We start from the raw sequence: 14113 nt of genomic DNA, 5'->3' as shown, positions 1-14113 counted from the left end.
CAGCACCAGTGCTGAGACCATGGCATTAAGTATTTGTCTACAGTTCCACATGAAATAAATACAAGTGCCATGAGAGGAAGCCTTCTTATGAGATAGGAATAGAGAATGGAAAGGGTTGCAGGATTAGGAAAAAATCATTTTTGATTTTTTTTTGTCACTAAGTTTAACTGTATCTTATGTTACACTGTTATCCATATTCTGTAATTTTCATGGGAAACGCTCCCTCATTCTTTGTTAAACTGTTATCAAGACTTACCATTACTGTTGATTCCCACTGACTTCCAGCTGAGTAATGGACTGGACCCAATAAATCCTTGCATAATTCTCGCAAACGATATTCAAACCCTGAATATCATCAGAAATAAGATCACGTTCATAAGATTTCTGTATATAAAACCACTACAAAATTTAACTGACAGCATTTTCAAGAAAGAGCTGCAAGTATCTAGAACAGGATAAGGACAAAATGCACGATTTCTGAAAAAATATATTAACATATATAGAGAGATATACTCATAGAAATTAACTTCAGGGGCTCAACACTACTGACTGTTGAAATTTTAAAATGTAAAGATGTATAAAGTGCAAGTAACAGAAGCAAACTCACTGCTTTGTGTGCTCTGGTACAAAGTATCAAAGGCTTAGCAATTCTTCCACTTTTCAACACACCCTGATCATCAGTTGGCAGTGGAACATTACATGTTTTACAAGGTGTTGCTGCTTCTGAAACGTCTGTAGTTGCTGCCTCATAATGCATATGATATAACCTGACAGACCACCGCATGTTATTTTTCCCCTTATCAAGATCCACAGATGGCACTGTTTCCCCAGACCATAGTCTGTTCACAGCATTTAAGAATAGGATTCCCGAGTACTGAGCACTACAGGAAGCAACACCTTCATCTGGTTTTGTTTTTTACTTTAAATAAATGTTAAGTCCAGAAGCCAAGTGCTAAACAAGAGAACATGAAATGCAATCATACATATAGATGAAGTGAACAGAGGGTTTCTTAAAATACTGAGTTGCAAAGGAGTCTCACCTTCATTAACTAGGTACCGTGCATAGATAAGGAGCCAGTGGCGATATTCATGACTGGATTGTAATATAAGTGCTGCTGCTATCTGATTCTCCAGGTATGCAAGTGTTGTTTCTTGTTGCACTAAATGAGGCATGGAGAACAATCTGGCAGCTTGCCTTCCTGAACTACAAAGCCAAAGAAAATTTAACATGTCAGCCTGATTTTATATCAGGTGTTAATATATATATTCTTGTAATACAGAAACTATTCTAAACTTAACATTTAGAGTACATATTGACACCAGAAGGCTAATTTGTGAAAAAGTAACCAATTATTTCCTTTTTGAAAAGGATTTCTTGTTTTAAGTGTGATATTTAGTCTTTCTCAAAAGAGAATGTTGTTTGTTTGGATGTCAAATACTTTTCCAATCGCTTTTTTCCTGCCTGAAAGAGAACAGCAATAAAATCATACAACTTTAGTTTTATGTATTATGTATTCTTTTTTTTAGTACTATGTATTCTTTTCACAAAAAATAATTAAAAAATAATAATTAAAAAAATAAACTCAGATGTGACAGACAGAAAAAGCACAGAGAACTGCCTGGGAAACCTAATTCAAATCCATATCAAATCAATAAAGGTGACTTTATGAAATTCAGTTTAGTTAATCAAAACTTCACATGTACAAAATTGTCAAGTATTTTACCTACTCAATAAAGAGAAGACTTAAATAAAATGATTAAGTTTAGAGTATGCTTTCCTATCCCCCTAAACAATCTTGAAGTAACACTGAAATACAGACTACAAAAGAGAAAAGATTTGGAAAAAAAAACATTCTATGAGCTAAGGATAACTTTCGGTACAATTAGCATCTCAAGAACTAACTCACTGATACAAACACATGAATAAGTAATAGGAAAAAAAGACAAACATGCTGATCAAATGAAGCAAATAAGTGCATACTTTGATGTTCGTCCCTGTATTACAGCTAAGGGGCCAGAACACAGCATGGCTTCTTGGGATGGTAAGTTATTCCTGAAGTCTGCGCATTGCGCTAAAGAGTCCTGTTTGTCAGAAACAAGATTCCTGGAAAAAAAAAAAGCGAACAAATCAAAGGCAAGTTGGAAGAGAGTAGGCAGTGGTATTAGTTGATCCAGCTCTTTTCTCCCCCAAAGCCTGACCTGCATTTTCATAGATTATCAAATATACTACAGAGGTGCTCAGGAGTTGTGCAGATCACAACTGTTCTGACTCAATGTCCAAATTTCACTTAAGCTTCCATGCAAGCGTCCCTCCTACTTTCAAAGTTGTTATGATTAATCACATAATATAATTTAGCATTCATTTTGAAAAGCACAAGGAAATCCGCTTTCCGTTTGTCATTTTACACCAAACAAGAAGTCTTACCCCAGAATAAAGACTGGAACAGACACACAAAGTTATGAGTTTCTCATTGTGAACTTGATTTTAGCTCAATCAGGTCCCCCCTACCCACCAGACAAATTATCACAGATCACAATTTTAGATAATCTTTTCTGTACATTACAGCTATTCCTTCATACTGAGGGAGCTGACGGTTACAGCTGACATTTCCACACCTAATCAAGCATATCATTTTCACTTGGTTTGAGATGCCAAGGGAATCAGCTCAAACCAGTGCTAAGTTTAGACCTCCAGACAGCTCAGAGGTAAAACGGCATATATTTAAATTAACCTTTACTGCTTTATCATGTTTAAATTTGTATGATGACTTAAGAGATTGCTCTTTCATATATTTCCAAAGCTGTAGTACAAACAAACGAAGACATGAAATTCAGATTTCTGGCTGAGAGTTTGTCCCTTGCTCCTTAGTGTCTGGAAAATTTTATGTTCTTTATATAAACTGAGAAATCATGCAAAGTGTTTTTTTCTTTCCAAAGGATTCATATCAAGTAGCTGACTAATAACAATTATTCTAAGTAAGAATTAAAACACTAAACCCTTTCATCAAGCAAAACCATTACATTAAGACTGCAGCATGTTTTTTATTCTTAAAAGACAACAATCTTTTGCAGAGGAATACTGTAAATTTACCCATGGGAATTTTATATGGGAACTTATGCCTTAATAGAAGCAAGAGAATCCATGAGGAAATAATTTAATTGAATGCATATCTGATACCCAATAGGGCACAGGCTCTCCTTGTATTTAGGACATTAGTAATGTTTCTTCCATAAGAATTCTAAAGATTTCTCTCCCCCTTCCTGAGCTTTTATCTTCCCTGAAGTTTTACTTCTTGGAGACATTTAGCTCTCTTCAAATTTGACTGAAACTGGTCATCAGAACAAAACAATATTAAGGAATGATGTGGACTGACAGTCAAGCACATACACGTTCAGGACTGGAGTGCATAGGCTTTTGTGTTTGTAGGAAAACAGACAAAATGGTTTTTAACAAGTCTGAACTCACCCCCCAAAATTACGAGAATTGTTTTGACAATTTTTCCAGAACAGTATTCTTTAACATAAAATGAAATTATAAGGCTAGATCATTTTTAATTTTTACCAGCTGCTTCACAGATTCAAATGATGTGCATCAACGGAAGTGTATGTAGGTTGGTATTAGTTAATAAATATTTGTTCACTATACATGTACATGGCGTAGGAAGGAGTAATAAAGTAAACTGTATTTCAACTTTTTTGTTTTTAAAATTTATTTTAAACAGAAAAAACAGTAAGAGTGTAAGAGAGTAAAGCCTAGACACCCACTAGCGAACCAAAGCAAAAGTACAACTAGGGTCCTATCCTACTCTGACTAGTCTTCAGAATGTGGAGTGAAACAGTAAACCAGAGTACATGTCAGTTCAGCTAGGTTTTAAAAGCTGTATATAACTTACCATGTAGAAAGAGAAGGATTAAAACAGTATGCCTTTCCATCAGACATGCTCATTACAGGTATACCATGCTGAGTCAGCAAGATCTGAGAAAGAGTTGCATCACTTCCTACAAATCAATTCAGACCAAGACATTATTTTTGGAGTCTTGCATAATATCCATCATGCTAAAAATGCCATCCACCATTAATTAACCATTAATTACTAGTCATAGAAACCAACAGGAAAAGCTTCAGAAAATGTTATCCTCGAAGACTAATAGGAAAATTAAGAAAAGACAATGATGCTGAGCATCAGGCTCAGTGCAGTTAGCATTAAAAACACTCTTCTGCAAATACATTGTCTGTATTTTATACAGAACACTGGCTTAATTGAAAACATTTTCCGTATCTAAGCAAAATCTTCAGCAATTCTGCCATGTTTTCTGTAATCCCCAAAGCCTTTATCTTTCTTTTTTTCTAGGTAAGTTGAAATGCTAAAAAACAGTATATTTAGAAAGCTGTGCTCTCTATTAACAGTTTAAGTGGAACAGCCGGAGTCTCACATTTACCAGCATACCCTTGTCCCAGGGTTTGTACATGTAACTTCTAATGAAGACACTTGCAAACTGCTAGTACAACTATTTCTCAGGTTAGTTTAGGTTAGTATTGCATGGATTAAAGCTAAAATAGAAGCCAGAATGCTCTGAGAAACTGAGATGATTCGTTGTCCATCACTAAGATAACATACTTGCAGAGCACACAGAGGAATTGCTATATATAGCAGTACATTTACATAAAATATATACTTTGTGATCTTTACAGTACTGCATTTTCACACCCAGAAGCAAGGCAGAATATAGTAAGCTACAGAATCTTGTACAGGTTTGTTACCCGCTGATACTCTCATTTCAGTTATTTCTACAGTATTTCAACATTGCCAGTGACTTCCATTCACTGCACAATAACGAAGAAGCAAAATTATTTGTTTAGGGTTTTCAGGTTTCATAAAATTTCAGCATATTCATAAATATGACTAGCATGAGTGGGTTTAAAGATTGGTAAATGAATAAACCCTTTTTATTACCTGATAATATTGTTTGCAAAGACTCATCTCTAACAATGACTGTCTGCTTGTGTACATCCCTAAAAAAAAAAACAAAAAAGGAATAATCTGCAGTTAACAAATAACTGAAAGGTCCAAAATCATTTAACAAATGCACTTTTTCAATATTTACGATTTTTTAAATTTTTGACATTTTCCTCATTGCTTTGAAAAAATCATTTTGGCAAACTCAACCCCCTTATGGCAAAGCAGAATTCAATAGCAGGCAACAACTTTATGTCCCTTTCTCTCAGGAAGCCTCATTACTGTTAAGCAAACACTGAGGATCCAAATAACTATTTTAGGAGCTCTGACTTGCATGCAATACTAGATTGAAATTAATAATTGCAGATTCTATCTTGGTATCTTAAAGATAGCTAGAGTACTTCTGACTCCAAAACACATAACTCTACTGATCAAGTATGATGGAAGTTAAAAATATCCATCTTTCTCCCCTCAACACCCAATTCATACCATAAATATGACAAGTCTACCCTTGGGAAACAGTTTAATGATCAGCTAGAAGTTACTATCTTCCTTAAAGAATCAAATTCAATGTTATGTACCATCTTAGAACAGAGGAGAAACAGGATTCAAGTCTTGCCCAATTAACTCTTCATATTATATCCAAAAACCAGACTTGTGTTTGGATCTCACTTATTTTAAACCACAGTTTCAACAGCAATATAAGCTCAACAATTGAACAGAGTAACCTATAAAAATCAGCCCAGCTAGCTGCTGCAGCCTAAAGAGGTACTTACCAAACAGAAAGTGTAGCAGCAGTGGTGAGAGCCATGATGTAAGAACCTGTGCAATGTAGGGTGGAAATGGGTGTATTCAATATTATAGGGGGAAGAAGGCGACGACCACAAGCTGAAAATACTGACAGTGTTCGTTTCTCACAGGCTACACTGACGATCTCACTAAAAAAAAAAAAAAAAAGGAAGTATTTACATTTCATCAAATGCAAGCAGCATAAAACCAGATTGCCTTCTTAAGTTATCGTGCAACTCGAGCTAGTTCCCCAAAAGGTAACTTTTACAGCTTTTAACAAAATCCTGGGTACCAACAGAAAAGGCCAAAACAGACTCAATATGTACATTCCACACCTCCCTGATTTTATTATAACAACAATGATCTAAGGAGATACACAAGAGAAGATCTGCATGCAGAGATGGTATCTTTCACTAGACTAAGTGGCATAGTTGGAAATGTATATCCCTAAAGCTTTACTGACATAAGTTCTTCTTCAGGTCTGAACTTGTGTTTAACTTTAAAATCTGCTGCTTCTTTTTCAGACCTGAAAGAAGGGTTTTGTGTGTGCAAGCTTATCTAATTTTTTCAACTACATACGCTTGTGTAATATAAGATATTGCTATTAGCTACAAATATTAACGACTTAGGGGTATTATCAAAAAATTAGCGTAAAACTCGTGTTAAAAATGTTTCAAAACAAGGCAGAAATGCTGAGAGTCTCTTGTGTCAGGCTTCAGAAATGTTAGATTTAAACTGAGGTTAGAACTAGACAGTTGAGAAAAATAATGAAAAAATAAAAATTCAGGAAAATACTCCCATGTCACCTAACATCTTATTTCAACTTTTTCTTTCTTTAGCAGTTAATATTTGAACAACCATAAACTATAATGATTTAGTCAAGTTTAATGAAGAAATTTAAAGTGTAAATACACATGAAGAGTTCTAGCTGGCTAATAAGAATTTATAGTGCTTTAAGACTCAAACTTAGAGCTAATACTTAGAGTGAAACTGGTTTCAAGACTCAAAGCAATACATGTTTTCATCTGCAAAACATTTATTAAGAAACACTGTGCAAAAATTACGATGGCGGGAGCGGGGGATAGGAGGACCTGAGGGTGATAAAACCAGCAAACAGAAGTAGTCAACAGAAATAAGTTAGGATCCCTACGAAAAACTCCACAGAGCATGTAAAAAGCAGTGGCATATTGGACCAAATTAGATGGAAGAGAAATAGGACATCCTGAGCCAAGCACAAATATTCACATAAATCCCTAACAGAAGTGATTCAGTTAATCAACTTTTTAAAGTGGATAAAAATACGTACAGAGCACCTACCTATTTGTAAAATGTAAATATATACACATTAACTTCCTCTAAAGCATACCTTTGTAACCCTAAAAACATTTTATGACCTTCAAGACTACTTATCTTATTCAGTTTCCCACTTCCTCTAAAACATACACTCTTACCAGCTTCCTGCTGCAGTGAGAATTCGACTAGTGAGGACTGTCTCCCATTCCTTTCCTTCTCGATTACACTTTAACCTGCTCAACTTGGATCCTCCCACTGTCGTCATTTCATTCTCCACTTCGAGGTACATTGATGGATCTGAACTTACCTGAGAAAGGAAAAATAAAATACTTCTTGAAAAAGGAAAATAAGTACTCAAAAAAGCATCAAATTATGTTAAATCCAAAACAATGCCAAATTTGAGAATGGATTGAAGTATGCCATTCTGTTTAATTCTGTTTAATTCTTCAAAATGCGATGTGATACTTCAAAAGAATCAGATCAGTCTTGGCTACAACACAATTTCTTCATATTCCAATTATTAAGAAGGGCTGTGCTAGTCTGTGCTTCCTAATTAAGGGCATAAGATCAAGTCTAGGTGTGCCCATTCTCCCTACATTCTTGTGATTAGCACCAGATTGACACAGTCGAAACATGCAGAAAAATTATTTCATAAATAACTACAGTAGTACTATTTGTCAGTCTCTTCAGCTGTGGAATACTTCCTCCACATCTCAGAGAAAATATGTAGTTTCTCTTCATCAATGTACTACCAACACAGCTGTAATAACAACGCAGCAGTTACTCCAGCCACAGACTTATCTTTATGACACACTTTGGTTCACTAGGAGGGACTGATGAACCAGAGATATTTCTCTTTGAAGTTTAACTAGTTCAGAAGTGTTCTATTCTTAATTGATTTGCCATTAGCTTTTCCCAGTCATGTTCTTAAAAGCTGAAGTATACAACCTACTTGAACACATGCATATTCAAACACGTTAAACTATCAAAAAAATATCTGAATACCTTACAAATATTTTTATAAAAACAAAATTATTTTTTAATAGTAAGCTTATTTATTTAAGCTTATTTATTTGATCCTTGTAGACAACTTACTTGCAAAGTAAATGATTTCTGTGGGATTGGGGCTGGCAGTTTAAGTGCTAATGCTGGTGCAGAGATGCAAGCAGCATCTTTTTCAGGGCCCAGTGTAGCTGGGGACTGGAAAAAAAATGAGAAAGTGGTTAGATTTTTTTCCATAAAAAGTTTAATAACAAAGATATTCCATGATATAGACTGATTTGAAAGAGACAAGCTCTTTTTTGAAATTTCAAGTAATGCTTATTAGAAACACTCATCTTTTTTGCCATGAGTTGTATAAATACTAGTGTTTTGAATATAGCTTCTAAGACTTAAAAACTAGATTTAATATTTAGTTGGAACTAATTAGTGGAAGTTCTGGTGTATTTCAAAGAAGAGACAATCTTTGAATATTTAAAATAGAAGGATCCATAGTTCCTTAAATGATGGAAAGTCTAATGTAATTTACTACTTCACAATACCTAGGAAAGCCATAACCATTTAAGTTGTTATATCCACATCAAACTCCTATGCTAAGGGAGTTTCTTTTTATTCTATACAGCCATTTGACAGGCTATCAGTAAACAAGTCAACATGTGATTTATTTTATTAAGTGAATATTTATAGTCATAATTAATCTCATTTATTTCACCTGAACAGTTAAAGTCACTGGTACAAGTCTGGAGTCTTTTCGAGGCCTTCCTTTTTTCTTCTTTTCTACTGTTTCTCCCTCAAGTTCCAGTTTCCGCTTGGGTGCGCTGAGTGGTTTAGCAGCTGGAATCTTCTCTTCACTATCACTGCTACTCTCCAGAATATCCTTGGGTTTATTGTCTTTAATTAAATTCTGATCCTTCAGTCTGAGCAAAAAAAACATATTTCACATTTTATGTAGCCTGGTTCCAAAAGCTATCATACAACCTACCCACTGCATTCTTCTAGGGAAAACAACACATTCTTAGAGTTGAGTGTATACAAATGAGTATAGAGGCAAGAGGACAAAGCTGAATAGGTACTGCAAATCCTTTGCAGAAGTACAATGTACTATTTATATACATATACATATATATACACACACACACACATATATACATACACCCATATAAAAATGTGTGTGTATATATATATATATATATATATATATATAATATAAACCGTTCAGACATATTCTTGCTTTTAAAAGAACAACGAATCAAACTAGCAGTTAACAATTGGAAAAAGCTACAAAGAATAGTTTTATATTAGCATTCAATTCCAATGAATGCTCTTCTCTGGCTTGATATATTCAGCACTCTAAGATGCAAGAGTTTCGCACCTTTCCTCCTCCAATTGCACTGCTCCATCACCCATTTCAGGAACACAACAAAAGTAAAGATGACAGTACAAATCCTTGTGCACTCTCATTAACCATTATACCCTTAAAAAGATAATTTAATTGTACTCTTCCCATTCCTTCCAGTGGTCATTTAGCAACTTATAACAATGTTTTGCCACTTATTCCATAACCACTCCACTGCTTAAAAAATATCTTGCTTAATCCAAAACCTTTTCTTCTTTGGCATCTGAGTTATGCCAAGTAATTCTCTTTTATCCATAATTTTACTGACCACACTGGAAATCAGTATGAGAGTAATTTAATAAATTTTTCTTCTGTATCATAAACTTTTTGATATAAAAACGTTGAGATATTTAATATTTTCCTATCAATTGTTTCAGTGAAGCAGAAATACTTACACGAAAACATACCATGTTACAAAAGCAAAAGCTTTCTTTCTCTTTTTATTTTTTAAGATCACATAGATCAAGAGAAAAAAAAAAAAGTTAAAGTATTTTCTCTGCGTGCCTTTTAGGGATAAACTGAAATCCATTTACAGCTGTTATGATGGTAGGTCCTCTGCAGACATGTATTACATTTATATTGAAGTAATTCTCACTGTTGCAAATAGATGGAGGCTAGCTATTTTTGCCTTCTGAAGAGCACAGATGCAGGAATGAACACACACGCAATCTCTTGTAACAGACATTTTAACTCAGAGTATTTTGAAAAGTCTGCTTGATGCCGCTTGCCAGACATAAGTGTGTAATGGGATAATGACAGCAAAGAATACACCTAATTTGCAGCTTTCTCACTCCTCCCAGTTTTGGCAAAGACCCAAGAATTTCCACAACATCAGAACCATGACACCCGCACCAAACAATCAGTTTTTAAACTCTCCACATTAGTAACCTTTTTTTGCCCCTGGGCTATTCCTTACCTATCCACAACAGTCTGATTTGTATTTGTTACAACAGCAGTCCCTGAGGTGGCTTTGGATCGTTCCGTAAATCTAGAATCAAATGCTTTCATAGGTTCAATCTTGGATGGAGTTGTCAACACAGAAGAAGACGATGCAGGAGGAGCAGCTGAAGCAGAGGTAGCATTTACACTGTCAATAAAAGGGACAGGAAAACAAGGATTGAAAGAAATGTAGTATTCGTAATGCGCATTGTTTATAACAACTGGATAGCATTTGTTATATTGGCTAGAAACCATATTTAATAACTTTAATTCTTAATAACTTTAATTCATGAACACATTAATTATTACATGCTTTTCCCGTTTTGTGTGTCAATGCATTCTAAGCTTTGATTACTCTCACGAGTTGTTTATGACGCATATCAGAACTAAGACCTTCACGTTGCTGCTTATATATCTAGATTAAGAGACAATAACTAGTTTAATTTGTTTTGTATTTTCAATTAAGTACTAGCTGAAAAAGTAATTCCTTATGTACCCAAAAGGAAAGGTACACTATTTTAAATGACGACTGTGATTTCCAGTTTTAACCACTGTTCAGGTTGCCAAATACTTTCCATTACAAGATTATATTCCACTGTTTATCAATCAATTTGTGCTGAAACAATACCAAGTTTTGATTTTGTTGTTGGAAGAATCCAAACAATTTATGAGGCCTTTTCCAAGCACACTAAGAGAAAGGAATGTTTTCCCCACACAAAAGCATACCAGGGATCTGTTATTTGAATAGCTGTTTACTTTAGAGATTTTCAGTTCATTCAGGGGAATGAATGGCTCTAAGATAACTGATGTTTGTAATAAAAAGCAGTTAGAAGCCCATTTTCTAAAGAAAAAGAGACTTAGTTTTGTATGTCAATCATTTCTCGTAATCTACCCACTCACTTTTAAATCTGTGGCCAATTCCAATTAACTTTGATGGAGTGGTAGAGGTTCCAATAATACTCTAAATGCTATAAAAACACATGGAGGAGGAAAAACAAAAACAAGAAAGCACACACACACAAAAGAAAAAACTTCAAGAAAACAGATTAGCATTACCACTAATGGAAAAGAAAGTGAAATTTAGTTGTTCCATAATTAATTCAAAAGACACTGGCAAATCAGTGTATGTGCATTGACAACGCCAGTCATTATGCTCTTTCCCATCCGATGGGGTTGTTACGCAGGAAAGTATTACTATGTTTGAGGAGAGGAGATGTAGGGAATGCAGGACAGAATTCAATGGAAAATGGGCTTCATTACTTTAATTGCTGGAAAGACTACTATTATTTACTAATAATAACCCAATATTCCATAAGCAAGGCATTTTGTTAGAGCACTAGCACACAGTCAACTGTATCCCATTGCACTGAGTTAATTTTCAGAACTATGCATATGAATTTATTCATTACTGATTTATCGATATGTAAAGCAATCAAATACTAATAAAAACTGACTTTTGGAGGGATGTTAGATTCCCGAAGTTTTGGAGTAGGGAAACCACTTTGATAATCACTTGGTAACACAACTGCAAACAAGAATTAAAACCTAAACAAAGTCATAAAAACGAAAAACAAAACTTCTGCAAATACTGACCCATCTTTATTGGCTGCATCATCTGTTGGTTTTATACTGGCTGCTGTTGGCTCTACAGAAGGCTTTGAAGTATTAAGGGAATTTGCTGCATTAGAATCTAATGACATGAGCTGCTGGTTACTTTGAGAAGACATCATTGAGCCAGCCAGAGTTCCAGATATTGGGATGCTATTGAAAAATGCTGTAGAAAAATCCCTAAGCAAAAGACAAACAACAAATACATTTCTTCAAAACACACACACACCCTAAATGAACCACCGGTACCTAACTTCTCCGAGCAATTTCTCATATCCAAAGTTAGATAAAGCAAATATTAATACAGATATGAACCTTCGACGCCTTAGAGTAATGTTCTACATCTACAGAGGTAAATAACAAGAATTAACCTTATCTATTAAGAAGATATTATAGCTATACAGAGGATATATCCAGAAAGCGCTTTAAGATATCACAACATTAAAATTCGTCAGTGTTCTTGGTTTGCATCAGAATACATGAAGACGTAAAGAAGGGTTTTAGAAACTACTTTCAAACATACCCAGTGTCCAGCTGAGCTATACAGAGAGGTGTGATCCTTCTCCGTCCATCTGCTGTCCGCGTTTCAACTTGCTTTTTTAAGAGATTCTGTTGGAAAATATATTTCATCATTATTTCTCATAAAAAGGAAGAATTTTACTTTTCTTCCAACTGACAAAAACAGATGCATTAAACAGAAGGTATTTTTCAAGTAAAATTTGTTTCCCTATTGTCTTTAAACCCATTATTATTTCATGGATGATGGTTCAATCTACATTTTTATTAATAAAAGTTTTTTAACACCTTAACTGTATTTTTAAACCTACAGTACAACTGAATTCTAGTTGTGATTACTGCTTTCACACAACCATAAAATAAGTTATTTTTTTAATTCAGACAAATATTTCCAATTCCAGATCTATACGTCTGTAGAAAAGACATTTTTGGAGAATGTAATCTGTTGACTCTAATGAGGAAAGCATTTTTATCTGTGCACGATGAATCCTTCATTAAAAGTTGCACTTCTGTGTTTATGAGAGAAGTGAATGACGTTTTCAACCTCCTTCATAGAGAAGCTGAAGAACAGTTAGACATTCACTATCCTTGGTTTCCCTTCTGCACACCCAGAATTTAAAACACAACAGAAATACCCACAATCCTCTTTCCAGTCATACTTCAGCTTAAAAGCCTCTTAATTTTTCAGCAAGTCCTGGTAACATCAACTGGACCATTCATGTATTGAAAGATGTCATTCAATACGAATATTGAAGCTGCTTTTATAAACATTTTGATATTTATTGACTTAGCATTTGACGTTATAAAGTGACTATCCGAAAACACCTACCTTTCGAATGTCCTCTAAACTCTCTCCATTAACCATGCTTGCCACTTTCGGAGCTGCTGTTGCAGCCCCAGACGCGTCCCTTATCGATGCGTTTTTCTGCTCCGCCTGCTGTTGCTGTCTCTGTTGATACTTGAGCATCTCTGGATTCTCAATAATGGTGGTAGACAACTGAGCTTCAGTCATAATAGCTAGGCTTTTGCCATACGTGGACTGATGAATGTTGCTCTGTGGGCATTAGAAGCACACCACAAACCAACTGACTCCAACGGCCAACGTGACATCACTAATTATGACATCATCACTTATTATAAAGCCAAGAAACCGCGTAAAAACAGCCACCAGCAACACAGTTTAAAAAGGCTTGCATATTTACAAATCAAAGAGTAATTTTTAAGTGTATTAAAGTACCCAGTCCTTGTTTCCTTGTTCAAATAATATCTTGAAATGTATGTCAATGTTTTCCAAGCAGACTTTCTTTCCAGAATAGAAATTAACATCATAAATTATTTTCTCTTCTTAAAGATTTTGTAAACTAGACAACATATTTTTTGCAATATGAAAATCAGTCACTGCACAGTTCTATACATACTCCAATATTTTAATTGAATCAATATATCTATTAAACATGATTACAGATTTTTGGAGTGTTTACTGTACCTTTTCCTCCTCACTGAGTGGATCTCCAAGCTCATCTTGGGAAAAGTCTAAAAATGCCACAGATCCATCCATGGAACACACTAAGATACCCAGTCCATTAAGGGTCCTGAAAGAAATAAAGATTCACTT

At 34.7% G+C, this 14113-nt stretch overlaps 1 protein-coding gene across 2 annotated transcripts in view; it reads right to left on the bottom strand.

Moving 5' to 3' along the window:
* The window catches only part of HIRA (histone cell cycle regulator), a 34166-nt gene that overhangs the window by 1309 nt on the left and 18744 nt on the right, over nt 1–14113 (bottom strand). The window contains exons 11-24 of one of the 2 annotated variants that reach the window (XM_084538821.1): nt 13985–14090; nt 13328–13552; nt 12506–12591; nt 11968–12162; nt 10352–10522; nt 8752–8956; nt 8136–8240; nt 7199–7347; nt 5735–5896; nt 4956–5014; nt 3894–3999; nt 1982–2104; nt 1041–1204; nt 257–345 (exon numbers count right to left, since the gene is read on the bottom strand). In XM_084538821.1, coding sequence (XP_084394947.1) covers nt 257–345; nt 1041–1204; nt 1982–2104; nt 3894–3999; nt 4956–5014; nt 5735–5896; nt 7199–7347; nt 8136–8240; nt 8752–8956; nt 10352–10522; nt 11968–12162; nt 12506–12591; nt 13328–13552; nt 13985–14090 — 1945 coding nt within the window. The remainder of the gene's footprint in view (nt 1–256; nt 346–1040; nt 1205–1981; nt 2105–3893; nt 4000–4955; nt 5015–5734; nt 5897–7198; nt 7348–8135; nt 8241–8751; nt 8957–10351; nt 10523–11967; nt 12163–12505; nt 12592–13327; nt 13553–13984; nt 14091–14113) is intronic. The other variant, XM_084538822.1, reaches the window with a different exon arrangement.

The sequence above is a fragment of the Aythya ferina genome (assembly GCF_964211825.1).
Source record: "Aythya ferina genome assembly, chromosome: 17".
Classification (NCBI taxonomy): Eukaryota; Metazoa; Chordata; class Aves; order Anseriformes; family Anatidae; genus Aythya; species Aythya ferina.
Note: the sequence above shows the minus strand (reverse complement) of the source record. Positions and strands in the feature narration are given on the sequence as shown.